Here is a 27,500-nt window from a genome sequence, read left to right on the forward strand (position 1 = left end):
GCAGGGTCATGTTGGAGCGACAAATAGGTGTGTAGTACACTGAGGCGAAATGCATCAGGGTCGTGTAGCGGGGACATATAGCAGGGACAAAATCACAACATATGCACACACATGAAAATGTTGCGGTACATCTCCCAAGGATATGTTGCAGCGACGCGTCCCCTCGTGTGACTTGACTGCCGCATGGTGCACATGAAGGGTGCAATCCTTTCTACAAGATCCACAAATTTCGCGTGTGGCATTCTTATATATTCACTGAAACCAGACGTATCTTCGACAGCCAACTCCTTGAAAATCATGTGGTATGCTCATCGTTCTTCACGGCGTAACAATCACTGACGACACCAGATTCTTCGTTCCAGCATAACAGGAGGCTTGACGTCAATCATCATCATCATCAAAATAACAAGTAGTTTTTTATTTCGATGCCAATCATTCCAGTCAAAAGCAGCATCACGAGCACCTGGAACTATGGCTGCCATCTTGTTTTTGCCTGTGCACGAGCGCAAAGAATTCGTTGTGTCTGATTGGCTCAACTTTTAATTCTGTTGCAGGGACATGTTATGTTGTGGACCAGACAAAGAAACTGAATGTATTATTAAATGCCAAAAGTGGCTCCTTTTAAAGAAAAATTAGATAGTTAAAAAATTCTACGGGTATATATGACGATTATAACAGTGTTACATGTAACGCAGAAACAACAAAGCATAGGTGTCACCCGCATTGTTGTAAAAGAAAATACATTGAAGGAACAAATAAAGATACCCAGTCTGATGAATTCACAGATGGATAGAGGGGGCTTATTCAAGTGACACAATCTTCTCTCAAATAGAATTACGGTATGCTTACATAACCTGAAAAGTAGAAAACTAGACTAAAAAAATCAAAACGTCTGTTGTACTACGGGACTGAGGCTTACAAGTTTGTCTAGGAAAAGGAAAATTTACGATCTCATCACAGTTTTGATGATTTCCGGCCTTCCACCATCGTAGCCAAGGTTCAAATTTTGGGATAACGTGCATAACTGGGCTGATTTTTGTGTTCTTTCTCTGCTCTTCTCGAGTGGTTTTTCAGTGGGTACTTTGGTTTTCGTCCTTTGACGAAAAATAACGTGTAGTTGATTCCAACTAGAAGACTGTATCTCCCTTTGTATTTCATTGCTGCATATGTACGAGACTTGAAGTCTTGAGGATCAACATCAATGTTTCATGTCTTTTTGTAGAATTCAAGAACTTTTCATCGAAAATAGAAGACCTACCTGATTCTCTTTCAAAGCCTTTGTTGGACAGCATTGACAAGGTATGCTAGTTTATCATCTCCCTGCGAGCAGAACCTCCTTTTCGTCTTTTTCTTTACTGAGGAGGAGAAAAGTAGACGCTGTCCGAATCGCGTCAACTCTTTGAAGCCGCTGCAGCCCGAACTTCTGGACTAGTCAATCTTGCTTTCTCTCGTCAAACCGGTTTTACCAGTGCGAGCGTCAAGTTAATGACAAAACCGATGGTTATAATTGAAGGCCACTTTTTCAACCAATCAGGAGTAGAAGCAAAACCAATGGTGGCTCACGCTTGCACGTTTTCCCGCGCTTTGTGTCGGCTACGTGTAATTACTTCGGGTTTTGATTGGTTTACTGGATTGTCTCCGTCCTTTTTGATTGGACAAAGTAATTACTTTGGTTTTGGTTTTACGACACTCATTTGAAAACCGCTCTATGTAAAAATGAATTATAGTAGTATCCAATAAAACATCAATAGTAGTGTTATAAAGGGAACTTAAGCAACAATGTCGGCGACGTGAACAGAAATGCCAAAATCTAGATCTGCTTGTGTTCTGAGCTTATGCGCAAGACGTTTTTGATCCCGCACGAACGGCAACCAGAAGTGAGCGGTACTAAACCAGTATATCTTTAAGAGACGATCACTTGATTAATCTGGGCGAGACTACTGTCTTGGCATGCAAAATGTTCATTTTCGCTGTCCCGCACGTGCGTCAGATCGTACTTTTTAATGCACTTCTTTGCCAACGCCTACTAAATAACCTGAAATGACCGCTTTTAAAGCACGTGAAGATAATTTTTTCGTCACCTCTTCTTAGTTAAGCGTCGTTCACACCAGCAAGTTCAAAGTCATTCTGCATGGAAGGACAGTATGAACATGATTCTAGTGTTAAATTGGCACGAAGGTTGTGGATGTTTGGCGAAAAAATTGAAAACAAATCGTCAGGTGCTTGCGTCCTCCACAGACGGCAACTGGAGTTCATTTATTTATTATACCTTTCAAATATTTGTTTGCTTTTGATTTCAGTGCTCAGCCCTGTCGAGTCGACAAAGTTGCTATAACAGGGTCCACAGACAAACATCAATGTAAAACCGATTTTAGGATAACACTTCCTGAAAGCGTTGTTTATTTGTATATTTTTTCACTTGGTAGTTACTTAAAGACACACTATACCCACTAAGAGATGATGTGGACAACAATTACATTGGGTCTGATGGAACGTTGACCAAATATGACACATACAGGTGAATCTTTTATACAATTTTTTATTCTACTGTGAAACCAGGCTACAGCTAGCTTACAGTTTGGCACTATTACCTTTACTCAGTTTAGGAGCAGAGTTCGTGGAACACTTTTTGACGTTAATTGTCAGAAGCGAGCGATGTTGATGTTCTGGGAGAAGAGAAAAGGGAAATTACGTGACGGTTCTACAAACTGGGGTGCATTTTTGGACGTAGCTGTTTACTTTTTCTGATTTTATATTTCGTATGATTACCCCAATGGTAGGGTTTCCGAGTCACATATTACAATTGCATTTTATACATACTTGTAACAGGGGCTGTGACTGACCTAAACTGCTTACCTCATTGCAGCTGAAAGGACGAAGCTTAATGTACATCACTACTTCACGTTAAACTTAGTCACGGCTGTACAATCTTACAAGCGAGCCGATTGGCTCAGGTTGGTGTGCCGTACAACAGTCCAAAGCAATGTGCTGATGTCAACGAAGATAAATTAAAAGGGTCGTTTGGTTAGGGAACTTGGCAGAAAACTACGCTTTCCGACCTTTCATATTTTGCTTTCGCACTTTTCAATGTTAAAAAAAAATAAAGCCATACGTCTTGCCACTTTGTTCATCTGCGAAAGAAGTCAAAGAAATAAGGCAGCTAGAACAGTGAAGTTGAGTGCTAAACTGCGTTTTGTTCTTTGTTTTTGTATCCAAGGCACATTGTTTTCATTATCGTGGCAACACTGACATTGCTAGTTGTGTTGTTGTTGCTGATAGCCGTGTCATTGGGTCTTATTGGTGCAAGGAAACACGACACACCAAGCAGTAGGAGCAGCATTTCTGACTGGGGCGGAAGGCTCATGATGGGGTGAGTGTTTCCTTCTATCGCGGAAACAATGGTTTATCATAAAGGCGACCATTCGAAAGGTCGCGGATTCAGGTCCGGTTTGACCAACACTCAAGGTCTATGAAGAACCAAGGGGAAGGTACTACCTAATAAGGACTTGGGATGCGGTGAACATTCATGTCCTCCACCTCTCCGAAAACTGCCCCTGTGACCAAAAAAATCAGTTCTTATTTTCCGTAGGATTTCAAAACTATGTTGACTAAACACTAAGCGACCAATGTTAACTAAACACTAAGCGACCAAAGATTCAAGCCTTGATTAAAAAAAAAAAAAACCTGTCCATATTTAACTGGAATTCTCCTATTTAATGGTCTGCCATCACTAACTTTAAGCTCTTGAGAGAACTGGATCGAGGAGAAAATGACGTCAAAGGCTCACTACTTTAAGAATGCAATGCGTACGCCGCAGAATTAAAATGCAACACGGTAGTTTTGGGCTTTCAGACTTTAATGGTGGGCCGACATGAGGGGTCATATCGCAAGGACATGTTGCAGCGACATGCTCCAGCTACAAAAAGGTGTGTAGTACACACTATTAAAGGCGACATGTAGCAGGGACAAAATCAGAACATTTGCACACACATGAAAATGTTGCGGGTACATGCATGTTTCAGGGATATGCTGCAGTGACGTGTCCCATGAAGTTCAAAAAACTTGTTGAAATTCATGGGACTCGTCGCGGGGACAAAATCACCCTCAACTTGGTGTTGCACAATTATAAAAGTATCAGTTCACACGAGGGGACATGTGGCTGCAACATATCCCTGAAACGTATACCCGCAACATTTGCAACATTTTCATGCGTGTCACATGTTGTGATTTTGTCTCTGCTACATCTCCCCGCTACACGTCTCTGCTAAATGTCGCCTCGGCGTGCACTACGCAAGTCTTTTGTCGCTGCAAGATGTCGCTGCAACATGACGCCTTGTGTCTGCCTTCCTTTAAACTCGCGTTTTGCATTATATAATAAGCTACATCCACACGCTGAAACTTTAAGCTAGTGAGCCTTTGACGTCAGTTTTTTCTTGATCCAACTCTCTGAGGTCCAATCGGTCAGTTGTGAAGACGAGTTATGGCGGACCGTGAAATCCAAACCTTACACCCAAAGTAAACGGCCTTTGGATAAAAATCAAAGCTCAAAATTTTGCCAGTCACTTTCAAAATCTGAAGAAAAAAAGGCAGTGATTTTTTTTTATCACAGGGGCACTTTAAGCACGGTGCCTACTAATTCAAAGGTAGTTATGCCTGGTTTATGAATATGCGGGAAAAGCAGATCTTAACAAGTGTTACTGAAATCCAAAAAGAAAATTGGGGTAGCCGCGCATTTTTCAAAGATAATTAATCAACAATATTTGGAAAGAGTTTTAAAATACAAGCAATGTATGGAATCCTTTTCCAATTTGAAGCTTAATTATCGAAGAAAAATGCATGGTTACCCCAATTTTGGATACCAAGAACACCTGTTGAGAGTTCCTTTCTCTGCATAGCTAGTTTTAAACTGCGCAAAAGTATTCCTGTATTAGTAAGCACCACCTAAAGGTAAACCGAGTATCTCGAGACGTGCAGAACATATGCGCAATAACAATAGTAGGCACCGTCCTTAAATTAAGTCGGCCCCAATTAGACAGAACTTTAATATTCGTAGCCCAGTGGGAGGTAGAAGAATTAACCCACATACTGATCGTACTTCGCAGTTTGGACATAAAGTAGTAGTTTTGGTGGTCTGCTTTACGGTTGTCAGGTACCGATTAAAGTACGTAGCTGAAGTCTAATTCACAGTCAGATTGAGACGAGTTGTTTACAATCTACATCTAAACTTTGTTTTTTTGCATAACTAAGACAGTCATTGAGACCACGACCAAACTGAGGGTTGGCAGTGAATTCCGGCGGCGTACGAAATAACTGGCGTTCCAAATTATCGTGAGCCGCAAGTTAATAAGCTGTCTGTATTTATTGGCTCTTTAAATTCCTCTTCAGGAATATTTTTCAGCAGGAATACCGTAATCAGTCCAGTTCTTGACGTTCCTGCCTGTCGTTTGCATTTTTGGGTTAAGTTGTTTTTAGTTGTTAATTCAGACTTGTTTCAGAAATATTGTGTCAGAAATAATAAATGATTTTACGGATTTTTTTCAAATTACAGAGTTGCTGGTCTCCTGTTCTTTGCGGCCTTTGTTGTGAATCTGATGACTGGCATTTTATTTCTTTTGGGGTCAAATGTTGCAGTTGTTTGCAATGACCTTCCCGATTATAAGCTTCTTGAAAAGGTCAGTGCAGAACGTTTGCCTAAAAAAGGCTGTCTATTTCCAGAAAATCCGAATCTAGATTATTTAGTCCTAAAAACAGATATCGCGCCAAGTTAACGAAAAGCCAAAAATGGATTTTACTTTTTGGAAAACAAAAAGTTATCCATGGCAGATTCTTTGGAATTCTTTTGATAGTATCTAAATGCGGGTTTTGCGATAAATGCTGATAAGTGTTTCTTTGGCATAGAGTTTGGGACTCCGCTTACTCCCAGTATGGTGCTTTTCCGGGCCTTTCCGGTACCAGACTTGACTTGGAACGATTAGACCGCGCTGAACAAGCAGGCCTATGGACTAAGCACGATATGACGTACTCAAGTGGCCCACACGGAAATTCAATAGGCAACTTTCACGATAACGTCATTTGACTACCAACAGCTCTAATTAGCATGAGACAAGCAAAACCTGAAGGATTCTGGTACTTGTAGTCAAATGGCGTCATCATGCAAATGTCCTATGAGGATGCTTTCTTCCTTTGAATCTGGATTTCCCTAAACAAACGATGCCAATAATTGAAAACCTTGCACAACCTAAACTCGCTTCTATCTCGCAAAAAAAACTTTACGGTGTTGTGCATTATTCTGTACAGCCCTTCGTCACTGCACCGTCAGGATAGTCTGTGTTCCAGGATATGTACTTACCAGTTTGTAGGGGAATTACCATTGTGCAATGAAGGGCGAATTTTCCAAGTACACCAATCAACGATGCCGAAAGAAATTGCGCTTTTTATTTAATTAATTTTATTCCCTTTTCAAACCATGAAATCAAGCGAACTTCCTTCAAAAGGACTTGAAAACCACGGAAGGATCAGTCAAATACAGTCAATAGAATCAGTCAATAGAATTTTGTGGTTTCGTTTGAGATTCTCTTGAGATATTCCACTGATTTTCTGCAAAAAGCTGCTCCTTTTGACTTTCAGGCTACTTTTTGTCCTCTGCATGTTATGGGCAAAAATCACACATCAAATTGGTTATCACTTTTGTTGCCTCTCCATCTTGCATGTATATATTGTGGTTCAATTTGTTTCTGGCTTTAAATTTTTTCAAACCTCTTAAGCCTAGTTCCCACTAGCGACATAACGATCATAATCATAATCATAAGCACGAACATGACGCTGTTATGTCGCTTATGTCTTAGTGGGAACGTCCAGAAACATAATCATAGGCGCCCTTATGATCAACATAATCATAATCATAAGAAAATGATCGATCATCTTCTTATGATTATGATTATGGCTTCGACTATGACTATGTCGCTTTTCTTTGCAGTGGGAACGCGAAAATCATAACGACATAATGAGAACTGGTTTACCTTAATCTCTCCTAGACTATCGATGACCCTAACATTATGGGAGAGTATGTTTTGGCCAAACTTATTCTCAAGAACGGAAGGATCCCGCTGACCACTTCTGGTATCCTTAGGTGAGGTAACCTTGATGTTGTTATTTCAGTCTGTTATTTTCTGACTCGTGCTTATGAATTCTTTCCCTGCGAGCCCGCGAGACTGAGCACCCCCAGCAAACCATTGTTTTAACGAAAACCTCTGGTCAGCAACCTGGTTCTGGTCATTTCTGTCTAAGGTCTTCCGTCCACAACCTTTGGCGGGACTGTTCAAAACGCATGTCCCATGATATGTTTGCTGACTGTGACTTGGGCCCGCTGTGTTTTGCCCATTCCTTTACAGTAATTCTCAGCCTAGCGAATGCAAAAGACAAGAGACCTCAGTCTTCTAGCAGGGAAATGAATTCTAAAATGACGACACGTTTAAAACAAAATGTTCAAAAGTAAGAGTTTTTTTTTATAAAACAAATTAGTTTAAGTCTCGGAGGATTAGCCATCACAGCCGTCGTTTCATTTCTTGGGTTACCTGGCATAAGAGGCGCCAAATTGACAGAGCAGCGACTCTTTAACACCGCGACTCCATTTTTAGGGCCGTCAAGCAAAGAAACAAGACTGTTTTTGGTTAAAAAAGGAAAAGCAATCGTGCTGTACATGTGGCACGCATTTCAGTGCATTTCTTAGCCGTTCTCCACAAAACAACAACGTGAAATCACTAAATTCTAGGTTTTGACGACAACGTGGACATAGAACTGTGTGTGAATCGTTCATAATTTATCTCTTCTTTTAAACCGTTTGCACTAATCCAACTATAGGAGAGTTTGACCTCACTATGCATTGTAGCAAGAGGGGATGATCACAAATAACTTACGGTAGCGCTAAGTTATATTTTGAAGCGACGTTTTCGTTGATCGATGTTGTTGTATTTTCTTTCACTCCCTCTTCTGTCCCCTACGACGTAAAATGGCCAAATTTAAGGTTATGTGGAGCATTGCTCCTGGCGACAAATATTTCCTTTTCTCTCTATAAACATCCACACTTATCTATTTCTGGGAAAGTGGGTGCACACTTTCAATGTTGAACAGCTTGGAGTAATCACAAAATTATTAGTATAGGGACTTTAAGATCAACGGTGGCGATGTCGATGAAGCCGTCATCTCAAAATATACCTTTGTACTATCGTAAGTCTTTATAAAATAATTAGGATAGTACGCGCACTCTCATTGTTCAATAGTTGTGTTTAGATGAGAGTATCTAAACACGGCTGTGACATCACACGAATTTTGATTGGTGTTGTGTTGTCAGACGCGCGTTTTGATTGGCTGATACGAAATAGGAGGGTGTATCAAGAAAATCTGTTTCAGTCAAGAAGTAAAAAAAACCAGCATTTTTCTTCATTTGTCGAATCATTTGTTAGAAATAGTTTATAAAAGCAATAGAGGACATTTTTTTCGTGTTTGCATAGCCTCATCTAAACACTCGGGGAGTTGGGAGAATTCTTGACAGTTATGCAAACCCGAGACACAATTTCTTAAATCTCGTTCACGTCGTATAATGTAGGCAAAGTATTGGTACGAGCCATTTCAGAGTAAAATAGAGGATGAAGCGTTCACTCCAGTGACATCTGTATTCCCACGTTGTCGTTGAAACCTCAAACGTGAAGATTTTAAAGGTGGGCAGACACGAGGGGTCATGCTGCAGGGCCATGTTGCAGCGACAAGAAGGTGTGTAGTGCACACTGAGGCGACATGCAGAAGGGTTGTGTAGCGGGGACATGTAGCGGCTGGGACAAAATCGTGTGGCAGCAACGTGTCCCATGAAGTCCAACTTTCCTAAAGGCGGCGTTGCACTGGACAACGTGCAACGATTTGTCGCGCGACATCGTGGCACGAAAAATCGCACACGGTGTAACATGGTATGGATTGGGTTGGCAACATGAACAGATATGAGACGGCTGATGATGGCTTCTGCGCCAGCCTGTCTCCCTTGTCTAATCCAGTGACTGTTGATTGTGTTGGCAGGCAATGTTCTAAGAATCGCGCTCCCTGGGAGGTGGTCAAGATGGACAACATTTTTAATCTCTCAGATGCGTTTCAGTACAAAGATGTAAGCATCAACTTATAAGCTGCGTTAACTTCAATGCTTTAAATTTTCAATTTCAGGCAAATTATAAAACAACAATTTATGCAGTGATTCCGATACAGCATTTGCCTTTGTTTTTTCTCTGTTTAGAAAATTCCTTCGAAGGAAGAAGTATTTGCTGGTGTAAATGATACGATCGTGGACACATCTATTCTTTCTGAAAAAGCATCGAAGGCTTTGAATGATTCAATTGATGCTGGTGTTCATAACATTGACTTCGCAAAGTATTTTGAAGAGGTTGGAATACGAGTAGAGCGCTTTTAAATTAAGAGTAGAAAGTTATTTTGTGTTGATTTGATATTGCATCACTGTGCTTTACGATTGGTTTTGAAATCGCAGCTATTCAGATGTGAAACAAAGCGAACTGGTCAGTCTTCAGTTGACTTGTATTTTAACGGAATGGACCGGAACGAGAATGTAATAGAGGCTAACGTGAGAAAAACTTGCGGATGGAAATTGTTTATCCTTGTTAGCCTTCTTTACATGCTTGTCCCAGTTCTACCAATAAATACAAAACTGGCAAAATCCCAGTTATGACTTTTCGGTCATGTTTTTTTAAGGGCCACTAGTTTTTCAGTGATTACTGTTGTGAGTTACCCTCTATAAATAAAGTTGATTATTATTATCATTATCATTATCATTATCATTATCATTATTATTATTATTATCCTCCAGTAATGGAATTCTTATTCTATGCAAGCGTGTTCACACTGCAAACAGGTTGACAGTTAGACATAGTTTGAAGCAGAAGAAAGGAAAAAACAGAGTTTCCGAAATTTTTCGTGTGGTGCTTCAGCGTCGTAGAGGTCATGGGTTCGAATCCCGTGGAAGCAACTAGGGGCCCTTTTTTTCGAAAGTCCCAAAAACTTTTCGGGCCCGAAAAACCATTCGTGAAAACTGCCAATCGCTTGTTTTGGAAAGCCGATCTTTTAACACTATTTCAAGGAAACAAAAAGAAAAATGATTGTGAAGTTTGACAACTTAAATCCTCTCCGTTCTTGAGATACAAAGGGAATTGTGACACCCATGTCGTGTCGATAAACTGACACTACCACATGAAAGATCATGTTGAGATTGGTCATTTGGCCAAGTATGGTGCTTTTAGGGTGAACAGAGACCAATACCCTGTTCACACCAAAGCTTAAACATGTTTAAAACTTGTTTTGTTAAACAGAGTTAATAAGACTGGCCGTTCACACTGCGGGCGTGTTTAACGAAACACGTCTAAAACCGTGTTTAACAAAACTACCTCTCGAGGTAGTTTAACAATCGTGTTTAATAAAATACATTCAAAATGGCGGCAGAAACCAAAACTCGCGGAATAATCTGGGAGTACAAAGAAACCCTCCTGTTACTTGAAAAGTGGGGAGACGAGAATATCCAGCTCCAGCTAAAATCATGCACAAGAAAAAAGCCAATATGGCTAGAAATTGCGGCATATCTTCGAGCTGCAGGCTATGAAGACAGAGACGACGGCAGCTGCAAGACACGAATTCACACTCTGATAAGCGCCTATAGAAACTACAAAGACGAATGCAGCAAGACGGGAAATGCCACACCAAAGAAGAAGCCGGCTTTCTTCGACGAAGTGGACGAGTTTTTGTCGGACAAGCCATGTACCAAACCAAAGGTAATTATACAGTCCGCAACAATTTCCATAGATGGGGTCGATGATGAAGAAACAACAAGCGCAGAAAACGTTGAGCCAAACGTAAACAACCCTGGCAGCAGCAAAGAAAAGTCAGAAAACCTTCACAAACCTCTGAATTATTTGACAGCGGTGACAGGTAAGAGTTATAAAATGCTCTCCGATTGGAGGGCCAGACAATAGAATTGTGTCCAAAAGCAACATCGAGACGGACGTCTGTGAAAGTTTTTTTCAATCAGTATGTTTGAATACCGTATTTGAGAGTTTTTGATATGCGTACTGTACAAGCAGATACAAGACAGGTGTATCCGTATTACAGTGTAATATTGAGATAATTATACCATAAATCAAACATTTTTTATTTCTCACTTGGCTATAACGTTTATGCAACCCATTGAAGTTTTGGCGGTCGCCATGGTGTTCCTTCAGGTGCGACGGAAGCCGATGAAACAGAGAAGCCGGTACCCCGTCAGTCGGCCGTATTGAAGGCAAATAAAAAGAGGAAAACCGCTTCTGATGTATTTGCAAAGTTTGATAAAGTGTTTGAGTCCTTTGTGGAGTATCAGCAAGCGGCTGACAAGAGCTTCCTCGAAGCTGAAGCGGCAAGAGAAAGGCGAGAGGAGGAAAGAGCGGAGAAGCGAAAGAAGGAGGATCAAGAATTTCTCCTGAAACTGGCGCAGGTTCTTCACAAGTAGAACCAAGTACCTGCGTAAGTTTCTTGCCATTTTGTGCGAGCTGTTAAAAGAAATTAGACTAGCTTATGAGCGATTTTGAAACTTTCATTCCTTGAAATTATATTTCTTATGTTGAATTTTACGGCATCCAAATTGTATCGTTAATTAATTCGCTGTTATTTATTGCTCAAAATGTTTCGGCTCATTTTAACCTCCGTTTTCAATACTGTTCAAATATTGAGCTTGGGTCTCCTATGCCTGTTTTTTATGTTGGACAGATATGTTAGTATCGAGTCTGTGTACATGTTCATTTGTAGTGTATCTCCTCTGTTGAGGAATGATGCATATGGCTTTTCACTGTTACTGGTACATACCATAGTTAATAGATGTAGGCTGGTTATGAAACTCGACAAGTTTCTTTGTTTCATGTTTTTGTTCGCTTTTTTGGCCTTGACCCTGCACAAAACCCGACAAAAACAGGCGTTTTTCGGCAGGATAACCAATCAAAAGCTTCGACTAATTTATTCGAAATTAACTTGTGAACCAAAAGCAAAAGATTGTGCAGGGTCACGGTCGGTTCAACATCTAATTGCGACTGTATTGTTCCTGCTTTTGAAATTCCCAGGGTTTCATAACCAGTCCCTAGATTAACTATGTACATATATACCCATAAATAAATGCATTAAAATGCACTGGTCAGACATGGGCTCCCCCCAAGAAATGCACTATTATTTATGTGTTTACTATTGGAGAATTTCCTACAATTTATGTTTACCCACCAAGAATTCCAGAGATTTTCACTAGACCTTCCACATTTTTTTCTAAATCTTATTCCTAGGGAATTCCAATATTCCTCAACTAATAAATAGTTGCTTAGGGCAACAATGTGCATGTGCAATAATCAGATTCATCAAGAGTCCACCCCAAAACAGACTGACAATAATGTATTAACAGCAATGCCTATAAACTGTATATCATAAGAAATCACATGGACTAGCTTGAGTACAAAAATATGAGTGAAGTTCTCAAAATTGCACTATCTGCTTGAGTGGGACACATCAATTTCTCATACTATGGAAACCGCAAAATATGGCATTCTTGTTACTCCCGAAAAATACACTCGATAATCGTACGGCTCTTGCCCCAGTCAGAAGTGTTGAATGTACTGTAAGAAATACAGCATCCTCTTACTGCTCTCAGCTGCCTGCAGGCTCAGAGAAAGTTTCAAAGGCAATCTGAAATTAAATTTTAGAAGAGAGTCTTTTTTTTTTAGTTCTGTTCTTCTGTTAATTAATTCCAAGTTGCTAAAAGGGCAGTGTCACATCATGGAATTGAATATTTGGACCAAAACAGAGCTACAGCATCTTTGTAAAATAATTCCATCTACATGTGACTACACTGCCCCAGCAGTTTGTGTTAGTCAATACAGTTGTTGTTTTGTTTTGTTTTTTTGTCTCTCATGTGCAGCCCTAAACGAGACCATTATAGCTAACACTATAGACGTTTTGCCTGGAACACCCTAAGCAAAATCAAAAATCAGAAATTTACACCCTTAAGCAAGACGAAAAGCATCCCTGCCCCTTTTCATATATTTCAATTCTCTTGGCCGAGATAATCCAAAATCTAAATAGCACTGCAAGAATGAAAAGATCTATATCAGAGGTTTTTGAAGCCGTTCAATAAATTCCCAGTTCGTCTTTACTATGTGAATTCAAAAACCATGAACACTCAAATTATCTCTGGAATGTTAATGTGTTACAAGGAAAAAGCCACACATCAGATCTCAATGCATAGATGAAAACTGCCAGCTGTAATGGTAATTAACTGTGTAGTTTGCATATTTTTGTGGTTTTATCTCGCATGTGATTGGTAAATTCACAATTAAAATGTTAATGTCAAAAATTATTGAGCAGTTCATGGTTTTTGGATTCGCATAGTACATGTAATAGCTAAAATCGTTCTTTAATTAAACTTGCATGACCATAGAATTTCCAGCTACAACAATTTTATACGCAAAATTTAAAACTGGTCTGCACAGTAGTTTGTGTTAGTCAATACAGTTGTTGTTTTGTTTTGTTTTTTTGTCTCTCGGGCAGACATTCTTTTGGCTCACAATCCCTTATTGGGCAGGTCAGGAGAGATTGCCTCATAAGCCAAAAGAATGTCTGCATGGGAGGCTATTCGCTTGGTAATTACAATAATGATGTCTTGATGGCTTCTCTGATGGCTACAGCATTCCTGTTTTGTCCTTGGTTTGGGTCGACTGGGAAAACACCAAGATGGAGCTGTACACCTTGCAGCCACTCCTCATTAAAGTCCTCACCCATGACTTCACAGAAGTTGTGTAACACGCAACAAGCAGCAATGACAAGACAAACAGTCTCAACATTAAGGTCCAGCCTCTTTGCAATGCTTCTGAACCTACCCTTTAGTCTTCCATAGGCATTCTCAACCACCACTCTTGTCATGCTGAGGATCTTGTTGAAATTCACTTGTTCTCGCGTTAAGTTTCCATTATCAGTATACGGCTTCATTAGCCAGTCACTGAGCGCATATGCAGAGTCTCCAACTATCAAGGGCGGAACTCTCACACCTGATATGACTCGAGATAATTGAAGCGGTAGGAAAGTCCTCGCACAGCAGTGGCAAAACAGCGGTGAATTTTTAAATACGCGCGCGTCGTGAACTTTCGCCGGCCATCCAACAAAAATGTCAACAAAACGATAGTTGCTGTCAACCAATCCCTGCAGTGTTACTGCGTGGAATCCTTTTCGATTCACGTAATCTTCCGGACTTTGGAGAGGTGCAATGATAGGCACATGGCAACCGTCAAGAGCGCCACTACTTGGGGAAACCCCGCACGATCTCTAAAACCATCGATCTGATCTTGTACTTCATGCTGATTTTGTGGAAAGAAAATATACCGAGGAAGAAGAATACCTGCAAGTACCTCACATACCTGTTTCACGATGGTACACACGGTGGATTTTCCAACGCCAAACAAGTTTCCAATTGTTCTGTAGCGAGCGGAGTCGGCAAGCCAATACAAAGTGATTGCAACGCGATGGCGAACTGCAATGGCTTTACGAAAGTTCGTGTTCTGTTTCGCGATATGGGGTGATAGTTCAGCGCACAGATATTCAAACGAATCCTTCGACATCCTGAAGTTCTCTACCCAATCATTATCGCTCCAGCCTTGGCAGGTCTCCTCCCAAAAGGACTGAGACCTGCTTTTACTCCAAACTCGACGTAAAGTTGGGGCGCATTGAAATAGTTGCCGCGCCAACAACAAAAAAAATACAGATGAGACAAGACATCTGCGGCGGAGGTATCGGTAGAGTCGTCTCATGGCAAGCTTTGCACGACTTTCCGCGATTTTTCGGCTTTCTTCTCTCCGTGTTTTCCAAAACAAAAGCGCAGTATTTAGCGCATCCGCCATTTTGTTTACATTGTTGTTCAATTTTACGTCAATTACAATTACACGAACGCGAGGCTGAGCATGAACATGAGGCTGCGTTGTTGTCAGCTCTTGTAGTTCGGTGTGAACGAGTTGATCAGTTAACCATGTTCAATTAAACATGGTTTCGTTAAACTTTGTTTAATTAAACATGTTTTTTTGGTGTGAACAGGGTACAAGTTATGGACCTTGAAACATGGTTCAAAATCCATACGGGCGTCTCTAATTTTGATACAGCGTCCCCCAAAACCATATAAACTCTTAAATTTTTTATGATTTCCGTGATACTCTTTAAAATGGGCAAACATAGCGATTTTAATCGCAGTTTCTTTCAAATTGTAGGTACATGACGGGATTTTACAGTTGTCACTAAACTGATAAAAAAAAAATTAGAGTATTTTGGGGGACGCTTTGTCAAAATTAGAGACGTTTGTATGGATTTTGAACCATGTTTCAAGGTCCACAACTTGGTCTCTGTTCACCCTAAAAGCACCATACTTGGCCAAATGACCAATCTCAACATGATCTTACATGTGGTGTCAGTTTATCGATTAGTTAAAACTTGAAACTCGCCCCAGTTCCCTGCTGAATTTCCGAAAGGCCAATTGTCAGTCTTAATTTTACGATATGATAACTTTGTTTAGAGAGGGAGACGCAATTAACCTTTTAAAGTTTTCTAACTTGCGGCCCTCAAGCTATGTATCCTGCGAGCAGTTGGTTTCCCCTACGCTTCCGGAGGGAAAAACCACTTCGAGCAACCGTTGAAAACAGAATTTTATATCCCATTTGATATCCGATGGAAACAGATTACTTCGCACAGTGATAGAATCCAGAGTTTCGGGGGCCCTGAAAATGGCGACTGAGGTAATGTGGGCGCGCAATGTAAAGTAAATATGGTGCCATCAGAACAATTTATGGAAGCTAACCATTTAAGGTCGGCGCTTGGACCTAATCGCCAGATATCAGTGCCTAACCCAGCAGCTTTTTTTGCCTAAACAGAATGTTTTTACGTCCCACAGAGTTATGAACATTGGGAACCTTAAGATCTGCTACGGCGACTTCGACGGCGACGAAAAGTTCACTTCGAACATGGACGAATTATTCTAAAATGAATTGGTACGAGCGGTTTCAGAGAAAAAAAATAGAATGAAAGATTCACATTTTAAAGCTCACGTTGTCGCCAAAATCTCAAACCTCGACCTTTTTACTAATGATAGAGCAACTTTCGTATGACCTTGAAAAAGTGTTCGCAATTCGTTTTATGGAACAATGTTTGGCAAGATTGAAACAAAAGCTTCTCCTTATTCCCACCAAGGAAACTCCTAATATGGGCAGTAAACAGTTCGATTGCCCAATCACATTACTGCATTTCAAATGACGTCGAAGAGAAACTTTCGAGAAAGTTCCATGGAGAGATGACGTTGTTTGCATCTGCGTTCGCTAAGCCAATGAAAATTCGTGGTCGTTTGTTTTTGTTCGATACGGCAATTTGATGTTTTGCATTTTTGTTTACGTTCTGTTTTTGCGTTTATTTTTCAAGGTCATATGAAAGTCGCAACATCACTGTTTTGTGGCGTTGTTGTTGCCGTCGCCATTGTTACCCCTGCTTTAAGATGACAAGCTTTGTCTTTGGTCAGCTGTAAGAACTAATCTTTTAATATTCAACCGATTGTTTTCCTGTCTAGATTAATAAACCTGTAGTCCTGGTTCCGTTGGATCAGTATGCAGCAAACGTCAGTAAAGCCTCCAAGAATTTAAAGCCTGTCAGTCCGGTATGATGAAAGAATCTTACATATTTTTTAAAAATAATTTTGCAGTTAAGATGTAGATGATTCTTAAGTTATACGCATGAAATAACTGTATTTATCATTCCATGCATCATGTGATCTGCAAATAACTGCCTACAAATAATGGTCTGCTCATGCGTTATACCGTCCATCTGTGTTTTGCTGCAAATCATATTCTGCTCATGCGTAATTGAAACCACGCTCTTGTGTGAAAATGGCAGTTCGCTTTCCTGAGCTTTCGGAAAGTGATTTCATCGTTGGGAATTGTGAAAAACAAACTCAGTCATAGAATGATAAAACGATTATTGAACTCGATTGTCGCAAAATATCTTGTCTCGCCCCTATTCGTTCCCCAGCGCTAAATACAGTTGACACTCAAACAAAGTTTACTATAAATCTGGGAACAGACGCAAACTCAGTGGAGTTTTGGTCATTAAGACAAAAAGTCACTAATTAAAGGGGCTATGTCGCGCAAAATGGTGTATTTCCATGACACCCAAAGTGCCCAAAAAGTAAAATGAAACATTGCTGTCAGCAATAACTACTTAAAACTGTTGAACAACATAAAAGAAATATAGCAAACGGAAAGAAAAGCATGGATGGACGCAAATGGACGAGACTGAAAGGCATTGTATTTGGATAATCTTGAACAAGTTTATGGTGAATAGCCTGGATAAAGGTCGATTTTGCTCAGAATCATATTGTTTGTACACAATTGGGTAATTTTTAGACGAAAAAGTCCGAAAATTTAACGACTCGAGATGGGATCTCTTAATTCGCAGTACTACTGACCGCTCGACGCAAAAATACTGTTGTAGTTTTGACTTATCTTACTGATATAGATCTGCCCTTTTTAAAATAAGTGCTTCGACTTAAATCCTGATCACTAACGCTTTTAGAGAAGTGAGTAAACTGTTCATCAGCGCTAATTGAAATGGATGCGAGTATCTTGACATTCCGCCGGCACGAGCGGCTTTTAAACTTATAGTTTGCAAATTTTGATAAATGACACGATTTCTCCCCAAATTTAACCCTTGTCGTTTCCTCTTAGGATGTGAGCCAAATGCTGGATCTGATTAGTATGAGCCTCAGCCTTTTATATGGCAAAGATGTGCGCGAGACTCGGAAAAAAATGGTGAGTCGATTCTGCTATATCTGTTTGGCGGGCCATGATTTTGCAGGTATCATTGTCCCGTAAGAGCATATCCTTAGACTTGTAATGCTAGTATGATCACCTCTTGGAATACGAGAAAGATAAGTAATTGAAAGAATAAAATTACTAATGTGGCCTTGAACTACTGTAAAATACTAAAACACTAAAAGTCCGAGCTTTCGCCGCTCAACGGCATCATGAGGGACGGATGAGATGAAATAAAATATTCCGCGAGGGCCGAATAAAAGGGAAAAAAGGTGATGAGAAGATAACGTCGGATTTCATACCTGAGATGGCATTTAATATCCGCTCCCCAAGATACCTGGCATACAACACAGCCAGTAAACTACACAGCACTAAATTTCTAAAGCTGCTAAACAATCTTAGGAACCTCGACAACGCCAGTACCTCAAATAACAGCTTACTGAATGCAACAAATGCAGCTACCAACACGGAAAGAACCGCAACACCACCGATCTGAACAATACATATAATCACACTACGAACCTACGGGCAGCCTAGTCACTGACCTCGCAGGTCAACTCAACACCCAAGAAATCGATCTCCAGTCTAAAGGCCTAAAGTTTAGTTTTCTCCCGGTGTCAATGAACACATAGTCACAGGAATAGGCCAGTTTCGTATTCTAACGGTTGGACTGGATCTGGCATGAAATGGAGGCTAATGCGGGCAAAATAATTTGCATTTGAAAAGATTTGCCCGCATTAGCCTCCATTTCATGCTAGATCCAGTCCAGCGGCGAGAATTCGAAAATGGCCTATTAACGTTGGAAACACGTCACTCGGGAGGAAGGAAACAGGAGCAGGAACGCAGGAAACAGTTCCGCGAATCAAATTCTCAACCCTCAGATTTTATCACCCACCCCCAAACAACCAGACACATCTCCAAAGACGAGCTTGAAAGCTAGTTCCAGAGGATCCATCTAAAACTCCGAAACCATTTTTAAGTCACTACTCTCCCAACGGAAGTGGTCAAACTTCAGTTCTTCTGACATGAAAGCAATCAAAGACCTCAAAGAAGAGAATTACTTATGCCTCCCGAGTGACAAAGGTACTGAATTCGATGTAATACCACAGGACATATACACACAAGTCGCCCTTGATCACCTTAGCGACTCCAACACATACCAGAATGTTGCTCGTATGTCGGCCAAGACAGTCTAGAGCAAGGTCAACCTGGAAAAACATCTGCCTACAAAAGGAGTTCCCAACGTTTGTCCAGAAAAGCTTCCTTTCGTCGAACACCGATTTACCTCGGTTTTATCACCTCATCAAAACCCACAAAACCGGCCCGGACATCAAGATACGACCCATAGTATGCAACAGCAACGGACCAACGCAACTTATCTCATGGTTGCTCGCCAACGACCTTAAACCGATGCTAAAGGATGTCCCAGCACATCTAGAAAACAGCTTAGAACTCATTAATTACATCCAATCCGGCGATCTCACCATCAACAAAACGTTAACATGTCCATGCAGCCTCGATGTGGTGTCATTATTAAGGCTTTTGTTCATTTTCAGGAGTACCTTCGAGAGCTTGCAACACAACTCCAACGAGAGGGAAATGTTGTTCTGGTAAGTCATTTTATTTTTGAATATTATTGTTTTATGACGGCACATTGGATCCGAGATGGTGAATGCCCAAAGGGGCGCTAGGCGAATATACGGTATGTGAACTGATCATCGAGATTTCGTGAGCGACCAAAACGCTTGAAAGGTGGTATCCGACCTACAACCTCGTTCCCAGTGTCTCTCTTCTTCGAGAAACATCTTCTTTCCAACATGATCTCTTTTCTAAAGGCGCTGTTACACTGTGCAATATTTTCGTAAAACTTGTCGCGCAACGCCATTGCGAGACAAGTTGCACGAATCATTGCCCAATGCAACATACCTTGCAACGGCCAAAAGCGAGCGAGTTTCTTCTGTAGTTTAGTGGGAGAGCATCCGAACTAGTAGTTGGAAGGTCATAGGATCGACTCCTCAATTAGATGCATTTTCATGTTATTTTCTGGGTACACCCGAGACATCATCCTACGTCAAATTATTTTGTCGTTTAATTCTGATGACGCCTAAATTTGAAACGGGCAAAGATTTGCCTATTTTGATTCCGTGCATCTTCTGGCAATTTTCTTCACAAATGAAGGACTCTCCTTGAGAAAAAAACCTGAGCAAGTGTTTTTCATACAATCTCCGCTGTTACTCTGCGCAATTTTTCGCGCAACTTGTCTCGCCATTGCGAGACAAGTTGCACGAATCATTACTTAATGTAACACACCTTGCAACGACCAAAAACGTTGCGAGACTAGTTTCAGAAACCGTTGCGGAAAGTGGAATTAAGTTCTACTTTCCGCAACTCTTCACGCAACGTTGCAACGAATTTTTAAGCATTGCACAATGTAACATTCGTCCTGCAACTTGTGTTGCAACGGTTTGCGTCACCAGCCAATGAAAATGTTCCTTTAAGCTCTTTTTATCATCGAAACGAGACAAGTTGCATGAAACGTTGCCTGGTGTGAGACCGGTCAATCAACTTGCTTCGTACTGTGAGAACGGTTGTAGAAATGGCATTGCGAGACAAGTTGCGCGAAAAATTGCACAGTGTAACAGCACCTTTGAGGTGGATTAAATTTTTTTCTCAGGCATTCTGCGGGTCAAACTGTGGGTGAGCAAATATTTTTACGAACCCTTTGAAAGGTTTAGTTAAATTATATTGATGAGAGTCTTTTTATTTCTAGAATAATGGGGGCAAAGCGCAGAAAGCTTATAAAAAAGCATCGTCTTTTATAAGAAACGATGCTCTTGACATCGTCGCAAAGGTTGGTTTTTTATAGTATTTTAACTGTTTCAATGTTGTCACATACGGGGTAAGATTAGTGAATGCTGATTGGCTGAGACGGAGGGCACTTTTTTAGCAATCAAGAGGGCATGATGACTTGCTTCTGATTGGTTAAGAGTTTGCTATTCCTGATCAAGCAAAGTTGCAAGAAAATGTTCTTCCAGAATTCTTTTGTCCACATGTAAAATGCATTTCAAGCGCCATTTCTGTTGGCAGCAACGATTTATTGAATTGAACTTTAACCGAATGAAAGCATGTTGAATCGATTGTCAGTTTTCGCGGCACTGAACAGGCTTTCCCTCAACAATTTTGCTCTTTATGTGATAAAAATGTACTGTAATCATGATCGCAGTGCGTCCTTGTGCAATTAAAGATTAATTTCACTTGTATTTTCAGAGTTTTGTAAATTGGCCTCGTCGCGAATTTTGTGAAAACTTTGAAAATGCGCCGCGTGAAATTAATCTTTAATTGCCCTTGGGCCCATGGATTACATATGTAACAAATAGATTCCATGTTGCCGTGCGCCTGTTCAGTAATTTTAGGGAGCTTAAGCACGTGCGTTTTTGAGATGCGGACGGCAAGCGGAAGAGAAGATTTAGCGTGCCGGGGCAGTGGTGTCTCCTAGATTTTTATACTTGTCATCTCTAATGGAGAGAAGATACTTAGCAATGTAAATGTGGTTGTGTAAAGACAAGTTAAAAGAGAAAACAGCTCACTTCCGGTTGCCGTCCGCATCTCAAAAACGCGCGTGCTTAAGCTCAATAACAGGGAGCTGAAGCACGCGCGTTTTTGAGACGCGGACGGCAACCGGAAGTGAATATTTCGCACGCCAGGATAGCGGTCTCTCCCAGCTTTTTAAACTTAGGGTATCTAATAGTGAAAAGATACTTAGCGATATAAATGTGGTTGTGTGAAGACAAGTTAAAAGGGAAAACAGCTCACTTCCGGTTGCCGTCCGCGTCTCAAAAACGCGCGTGCTTAAGCTCACTAATAGATCACAGATGACGTCAAAATATGGAAAGAAAAAAAAAGTGGCACATGAGCACATGAGGCGATAGCCGAATGTGTCACCGATGTTCTTACCACATTTTGACGTCTTCTGTGATCTATTACTGAACGGACGCACGGCAACATGGAATCTATTTGTTTTATATAATAAAGAATTAAACTTTATTCACATAAAAGCTGATGGTGACGTCAATCGTGCGTGTGTCCTCTAATAGATCATAGGCAAGAACCAATCAAAATGCGAGAATAACTTAGGTTATTATATAAACAAATATATAAAGTGGTGTCACGATAACTTGAAAATGACCGATTTAGAACTCTCACGCCACATTCTAAGTTAATCAGAAACAAAGGAAAACCAATTGTGATTTGGCTTGTAAGAGTTTTCAGCTGCATGGATTTGTTTGTATGACTCAGGAGTTAAAAGGGAGTTTAAGCCGCAAGAAGGACGACAGTGTCGGCGAAATTGCCACTTAGAATATAATATAGCGCTATCGTAAGAATTTCGCGATTAGTCCATCTTTCACAATATGCAAATCAGGCGAACTATAATTCTACAACGGCGGTTTTAAAGAAAAGTGTCTAATCGTCGTGGGTGAGTGGGTCGCGTGTCGTGGGTCGTGGGTCCCTAACCCTAACCCTTTTTTTTTATCAACGACTTGAAATTCTCGAAACAGAGAAGACCTAAGACCTAAGACAAATTTGGACCGAGCACTGAGGGAGCTAATATATATATATATATTTCTTATCTTCAAACAAACACGACCCACCCTTTTAAAGTTAAGGTAAAAAATTAGCGGTTCGTTGTCGTTTGCTCATGTTGTCGCCAAAACATTTTACGTTGTTGTTGGGTGGAGTGTATTAAAATGCGTGCCGGCACGTGCAGCAGGACTATTTTTCCCCTTTTTTACCAGTGGAGTTTTTGTTTTGTGACGTTGCCGTAGCCGTAGCCGTTCAGCAATGCTTAAGCTCCGTTAAGAAACGACGACGGCTACGACAACGACAACGCCACAAAACAATAATATCATTGGTTAAAAAAAGAAAAATATGCTCGTGCGGCACAATTTATTTTTAGGATGTAATGTGCGGCGTGAACGAGATGGAATAATTGCAAAAGACTTGGGAACCTGGCCCGCCATAGTGCAAGGTTACGGGACAAGTTGCATGAAACATATCCCAGTGTAACATACACTGCAACGGCCAAAATCTTTGCGAGACAAGTTGCAAGAGCCGTTGTCGAAAGTAGAATTAGGTTCTACTTTTCGTGCAACTTGTTGCGCAACGATTTTGGCCCTTGCAGGGTATGTTACGCTGTGAAATGTTTGGTGCAAGTTGTCCCCCACAGTGTCGCCAAAAGATTGCGAGACACGTTGCACGAGACATTTCGCAGTGTAGGCTCATCAGTTAATTGTGCTGATTCAGAGCCCGACTTGCCAAGGAAAATGATGATTGGTTCGATTTCCAACAATCGTGCTGTCCATTTGTAGCGTACACAGGCAAATCCTAACGCGTATGAGCAAGCCATTAATCCTACCCTTAATTAAGTGTCCTTGATCTTTTTCTAACGCTTATTCTTCGAATGAACAATTTTGATTTTTCGCTTTTTTGAATTATCCTATTTCTCTTACAGGGCATTGTGACACACTGGGATATTGCTTTTAGTCATGTGGATGAGTTTTTAGCAAAACTCATTAAAAGGGTAAATTTTGCATAGTTTATCTAACAGGACTGCTGACTTTTTCACATGGCTAAGTTTTATGAACATTTTTCTTTAGTCAACGCTTAAATTAAATGCCAGCACAGTTAGTCTTTTTGTTCTCGTAAGAAGCCGTATTTTTGATGGGAATAATGGAGGCTGTGTGGCCCAGTAGCTGCCCAGTGGTTCGGGTGCTTGCTTTGCAAACGGGAGATCCCGGGTTCAAGACCCGCTTTGTCCATTCGTTGAATTTGATCCTGGTAGTCCTTGGTTCAACTTCTCGGCCGCATTTGTATATAGCCAACTGGTTTGCCTCCGGCCAGTTGGGATTCTTAAGTTGTTGTTGTTCTGTTTTGTTCTCAGCTATCGTTTCGTTGATTGTGTTTCATTGGCCCTGAAAAGCCTCTGTGGGGAGTGGTCAATTTTAAGAATGTAAATATGTCATAGAGAGGACGAAACGTCATGCTAAAATTTGCGAGATTTGTTTAGTACTTTTAACTCATTCCTTTCCTGTTATCTACAGATTTCTAGAAAAGTTAGAATAAGTTTGCGATTCTCCGGTTGCTGTTTCACCTAAACGCGTTGCTAAATTTCTCTAATATTAGAGCTTCCAAGGCTGACTAATAGTTGGCAAAGCCTCTCAATTGCGATATTTATCGGTATAAATCTGCAGGTGAAAGGATTTATTTTTACAGATTTCTGAGGGCAATAAGCAAATATTATTTTCCCGTAAGGGTTTACTTTTATTTGGCCGCACAACTATTACCCATTTATCTATGACCGAGGGTTTCAAGGGGCATGGCCCTATACCTTAAAATGATTCAACAGACTGACTTGCATTCCTGTTTTTAAAAATACAAATCTTGCATTGCGAATCACTTTAATTTAAAGCTCATGAAAATCGAAATTTAGAGAACAAATCGGGAAAATATGTTTGCTTTAGTTAATGTCACATTTATCTTACCTTCGACATTTATCTCACCTTTGAAAACCATTTGATTTTAACTGCAGGCTAACTGATGTCTCAATGTCCTATTTTAGCTTGTGCCCTGTTCTTTTTCTTAGGTGCGGTTTGATTTAGGACGCTGTAAACCTCTTCCTAACATATATCACGGACTCACAGGTTCTTTGTGCAAACATTATGCAGCAGGAATGGTACGATTTATAGAAATTGGAGCCGTTTTCAGTTGAGTGTCGAGCCTCTAAACCCATGTCGTGATGTATAGGAAACTCGATTGGCCAACTGAACAATTTCACTCCTTTTGTTAAGAATTGTTTTTTTGAACAGTTGTGGAAAGGCAGGTCAAAAGTAGAAGTGGTTATCTTTTTGCCTGCTCGTGGAAATTTTCCGGGTCCTTGCGTCAAGTACTAATTGTTGGCTTGTGCTCTGCTTCTTACTTGAGACTGTGCAAATCATCCTCGAGTTGATACAAGTGAGATGACTCACCCATTCACTCACTTGCTCACTCACGCACTCACTCTCGTTTTTGTCCGTCTTGTCATTCATCGGTCGACGCTCAGTTGAAAACCAATCCTTCTTCAAAAAGAAAGGAAATATTAATAGTTTTGAAGAGATGGTATTTTTTTAGTGGTGACTCGGGAATACTCGGGAAAAATCCGAGTGCTCCTTAACAGGAGTCGAACCTACGACCGTGACGTCCTTCTGATTATCAGTACGGATGCTCTACCACTTAGCAAAAAGGGCTGATCGGAAAAATCCGAGTGGAATCGAACATACGACCTTCCGATTATCATTTCGGATTCTCCACTACTAAGCTATAGGACGTATACCGCTTAGTAAGTAGAGCATCCGAGCTAGTAATCGAAAGATCATTTCCATCTCAGTTTTCATTTCAGGGAGTATTCATTTCTAATAGTTGACAGGATCATTTTCTTTTAGAACGCAGCTTGGGTTGCGTTTGGTCTTGATGCTCTTGTTCTTCTAATCTGCATTGTCCTTTGTGTACGAGCCTCGAAACATTTTCGCCGCGCGTCAGCTATGCAAGAAATCGACGAACCAGGTAAGACGGACTATTTTAAGTCGATATGGTAGAAGTGGCGTAGACGAGGAGTTTTTATTTTTCCTAAGGAAACCAACAGTATCAGGGCCGTAGGCAGTATGAGGCAAACCGAGGCACTTGCCTCAGTCATTTTTTCGTGATTCTTTAAAATAAAGGGTGATTCCAGTGTTGTCTTTAAAATGTAGTCATCATAAACACCTAAAATGCCTACGAAGAGAATTTAACCATGGATATTGCCTCAGTCATAATTTTTTTCTGGCTACGGCACTGAGTATGGTGAGAAATAAGTGTATTTTGTTAAAATACACCTTACTGTGAAAATGCATGCTTGTTTTGCGCTCGTGTGTTTTTCTCCCAATCTCCTGTCTTCTTCCTCTAGTCTACTTGAGTTACTTCTCTTGTGTACGAAAAGCAGCCTACATAATTGATTTCACATGGGCGGAGATTGGAGCCAAGGGAAAGGAAAGGCTCCACTCTCTACTCTTTGCTTATCCCCACCCCTTCGGTTGCAATATCTTTTCTCCCCAACCTCCTGTCGCCTCACCAATTCAAGTTGGCAGACAAACATTTCGCAAAGAAGTATACAAAGCGCTCGTCCGCTAAAAAACGTGCACTTCTGGCTGCAGACAAAAAGAAAGAGTGACTGGCGTGCCAGCTATGAATTCTTATTGGAACTCGCGTAATGCGGCACACTCTTTTTCGTACTTCACGGCTGCATCGTTATGAAAATATCCCCTGGTTTTTTCTCGTCGTCTCTTGGACTCTTGGAGTCACATCGCCCCAAACACCATAGTGTTCGTAGGTTGCTGGAGCGACTAATATTTGTGTTGTTTCAAGTAGCGTGTGGGTGTGATTCAATAGTTCTAATCTACTCAATTCTCCTCAAAATTGATCCTTTTGGTTCGCCTTTTTCAGATTCAGAGGGCGAAGTGGTTGTATTAAAGATGGTGCACAAAACTGATAGTCAACAGTTAGTTCTTTAGTCAGGTTCACTTTTGCATTTGCTTTCGTCGCAGCAACTTAGTTACATTTTTTTACACACAAAATACATCTTAAAATGTGGGTGTTTGCAGATAAGAACCCACGCGCTTAAGAGTGTTCACACACCTATTCCAATTGACAAAAAGGACAAGGAATTTTAATAAATTTATTAATTCGTTTCAGTTAAAAGTACACAAAGAAAATACAGTGGAACCTCTCCTTTGGGACTCCTCTATTCAGGGAACACCTCCATTCAGGGGACACAGAATTTGGTCCCGGAAAAATGTTCACACTAATATTTCACTTCAACCCAACCGCTATTCAGGGGACACCTGCCTTGGTCCCGAGGATGTCCCTTTAATGGAGGTTCGTTCCACTGTTATAACTTATAGTTGAGTTGAAGGTCATTCTTGGGTTTCTCACGTGAGGAAATATAAGCTTAAATTTCTTTGAAAACTTTCAGGAGATGACGAGCTTTGAGTTAGTAGAAGTACACTCCTGTACTGACTATTTTCAAAGTGAGTCCAAGTGAGAAACGGTCGTGATGGTAATAAGTTTTACTTTTCATATTTTAAACTTTTTGCAAACTTGCTCATTTTAACAACGAACTTTATTTAAGTGTGAAGTGTATTTATTGCTGGGGCACTAATCGGGGAAACTGAACGGCAAATCAATTCAACTCATATCAAATCATAGTGTGGTTTTTTAGGGTCATTTAACATTTCTTTTGTTCTGGAAAATGTTGGATGGATTTGAAGCCGTTTGAACAGTTCGGTCAACAGTTGTAAAACATACGCATGCTCACGTAAGGTCCTAAATCTGGACTGGAGCGTTTTGTTTCTTAATCTTAGTTACTGGCAATCAAAGTGTTGGTTCCACTGTTTGCGCGATGCTAGAACCGTTTAAACGGCATCCGCACAGCTTTGTCGTTGCATTCAACATTTGCCAAACCTACGGTTTAACTTTTTTTGAGCGAACAGTGCTTCTTGTGTTTTTAATAGTACATCGCGATTGGCTGATTTCGATCCTCTG

General features: G+C 40.6%; 2 protein-coding genes across 2 annotated transcripts in view; both read left to right on the forward strand.

Moving 5' to 3' along the window:
• The window catches only part of LOC137993635 (prominin-1-like), a 53,290-nt gene that overhangs the window by 25,561 nt on the left and 229 nt on the right, over positions 1-27,500 (forward strand). Inside the window, exons 10-24 of the mRNA XM_068839595.1 lie at positions 1,223-1,299; positions 2,427-2,518; positions 3,218-3,370; positions 5,549-5,672; positions 7,035-7,129; positions 9,067-9,151; positions 9,278-9,424; positions 16,652-16,738; positions 17,805-17,888; positions 19,448-19,501; positions 20,662-20,742; positions 23,401-23,469; positions 24,532-24,621; positions 25,367-25,487; positions 26,403-27,500. The exon at positions 26,403-27,500 is cut by the window's right edge and continues 229 nt beyond it. Coding sequence (XP_068695696.1) covers positions 1,223-1,299; positions 2,427-2,518; positions 3,218-3,370; positions 5,549-5,672; positions 7,035-7,129; positions 9,067-9,151; positions 9,278-9,424; positions 16,652-16,738; positions 17,805-17,888; positions 19,448-19,501; positions 20,662-20,742; positions 23,401-23,469; positions 24,532-24,621; positions 25,367-25,487; positions 26,403-26,470 — 1,427 coding nt within the window. The 3' untranslated portion in view covers positions 26,471-27,500. The remainder of the gene's footprint in view (positions 1-1,222; positions 1,300-2,426; positions 2,519-3,217; positions 3,371-5,548; positions 5,673-7,034; positions 7,130-9,066; positions 9,152-9,277; positions 9,425-16,651; positions 16,739-17,804; positions 17,889-19,447; positions 19,502-20,661; positions 20,743-23,400; positions 23,470-24,531; positions 24,622-25,366; positions 25,488-26,402) is intronic.
• Positions 10,482-12,615, forward strand: LOC137990988 (uncharacterized). Its single transcript, XM_068836118.1, has 2 exons — positions 10,482-10,974; positions 11,265-12,615. Exons 1-2 carry the CDS (start codon positions 10,482-10,484, stop codon positions 11,528-11,530), a joined length of 759 nt encoding a protein of 252 aa, XP_068692219.1. The 3' UTR covers positions 11,531-12,615.

The sequence above is a fragment of the Montipora foliosa genome, chromosome 2, assembly GCF_036669935.1.
Source record: "Montipora foliosa isolate CH-2021 chromosome 2, ASM3666993v2, whole genome shotgun sequence".
NCBI lineage: Eukaryota > Metazoa > Cnidaria > Anthozoa > Scleractinia > Acroporidae > Montipora > Montipora foliosa.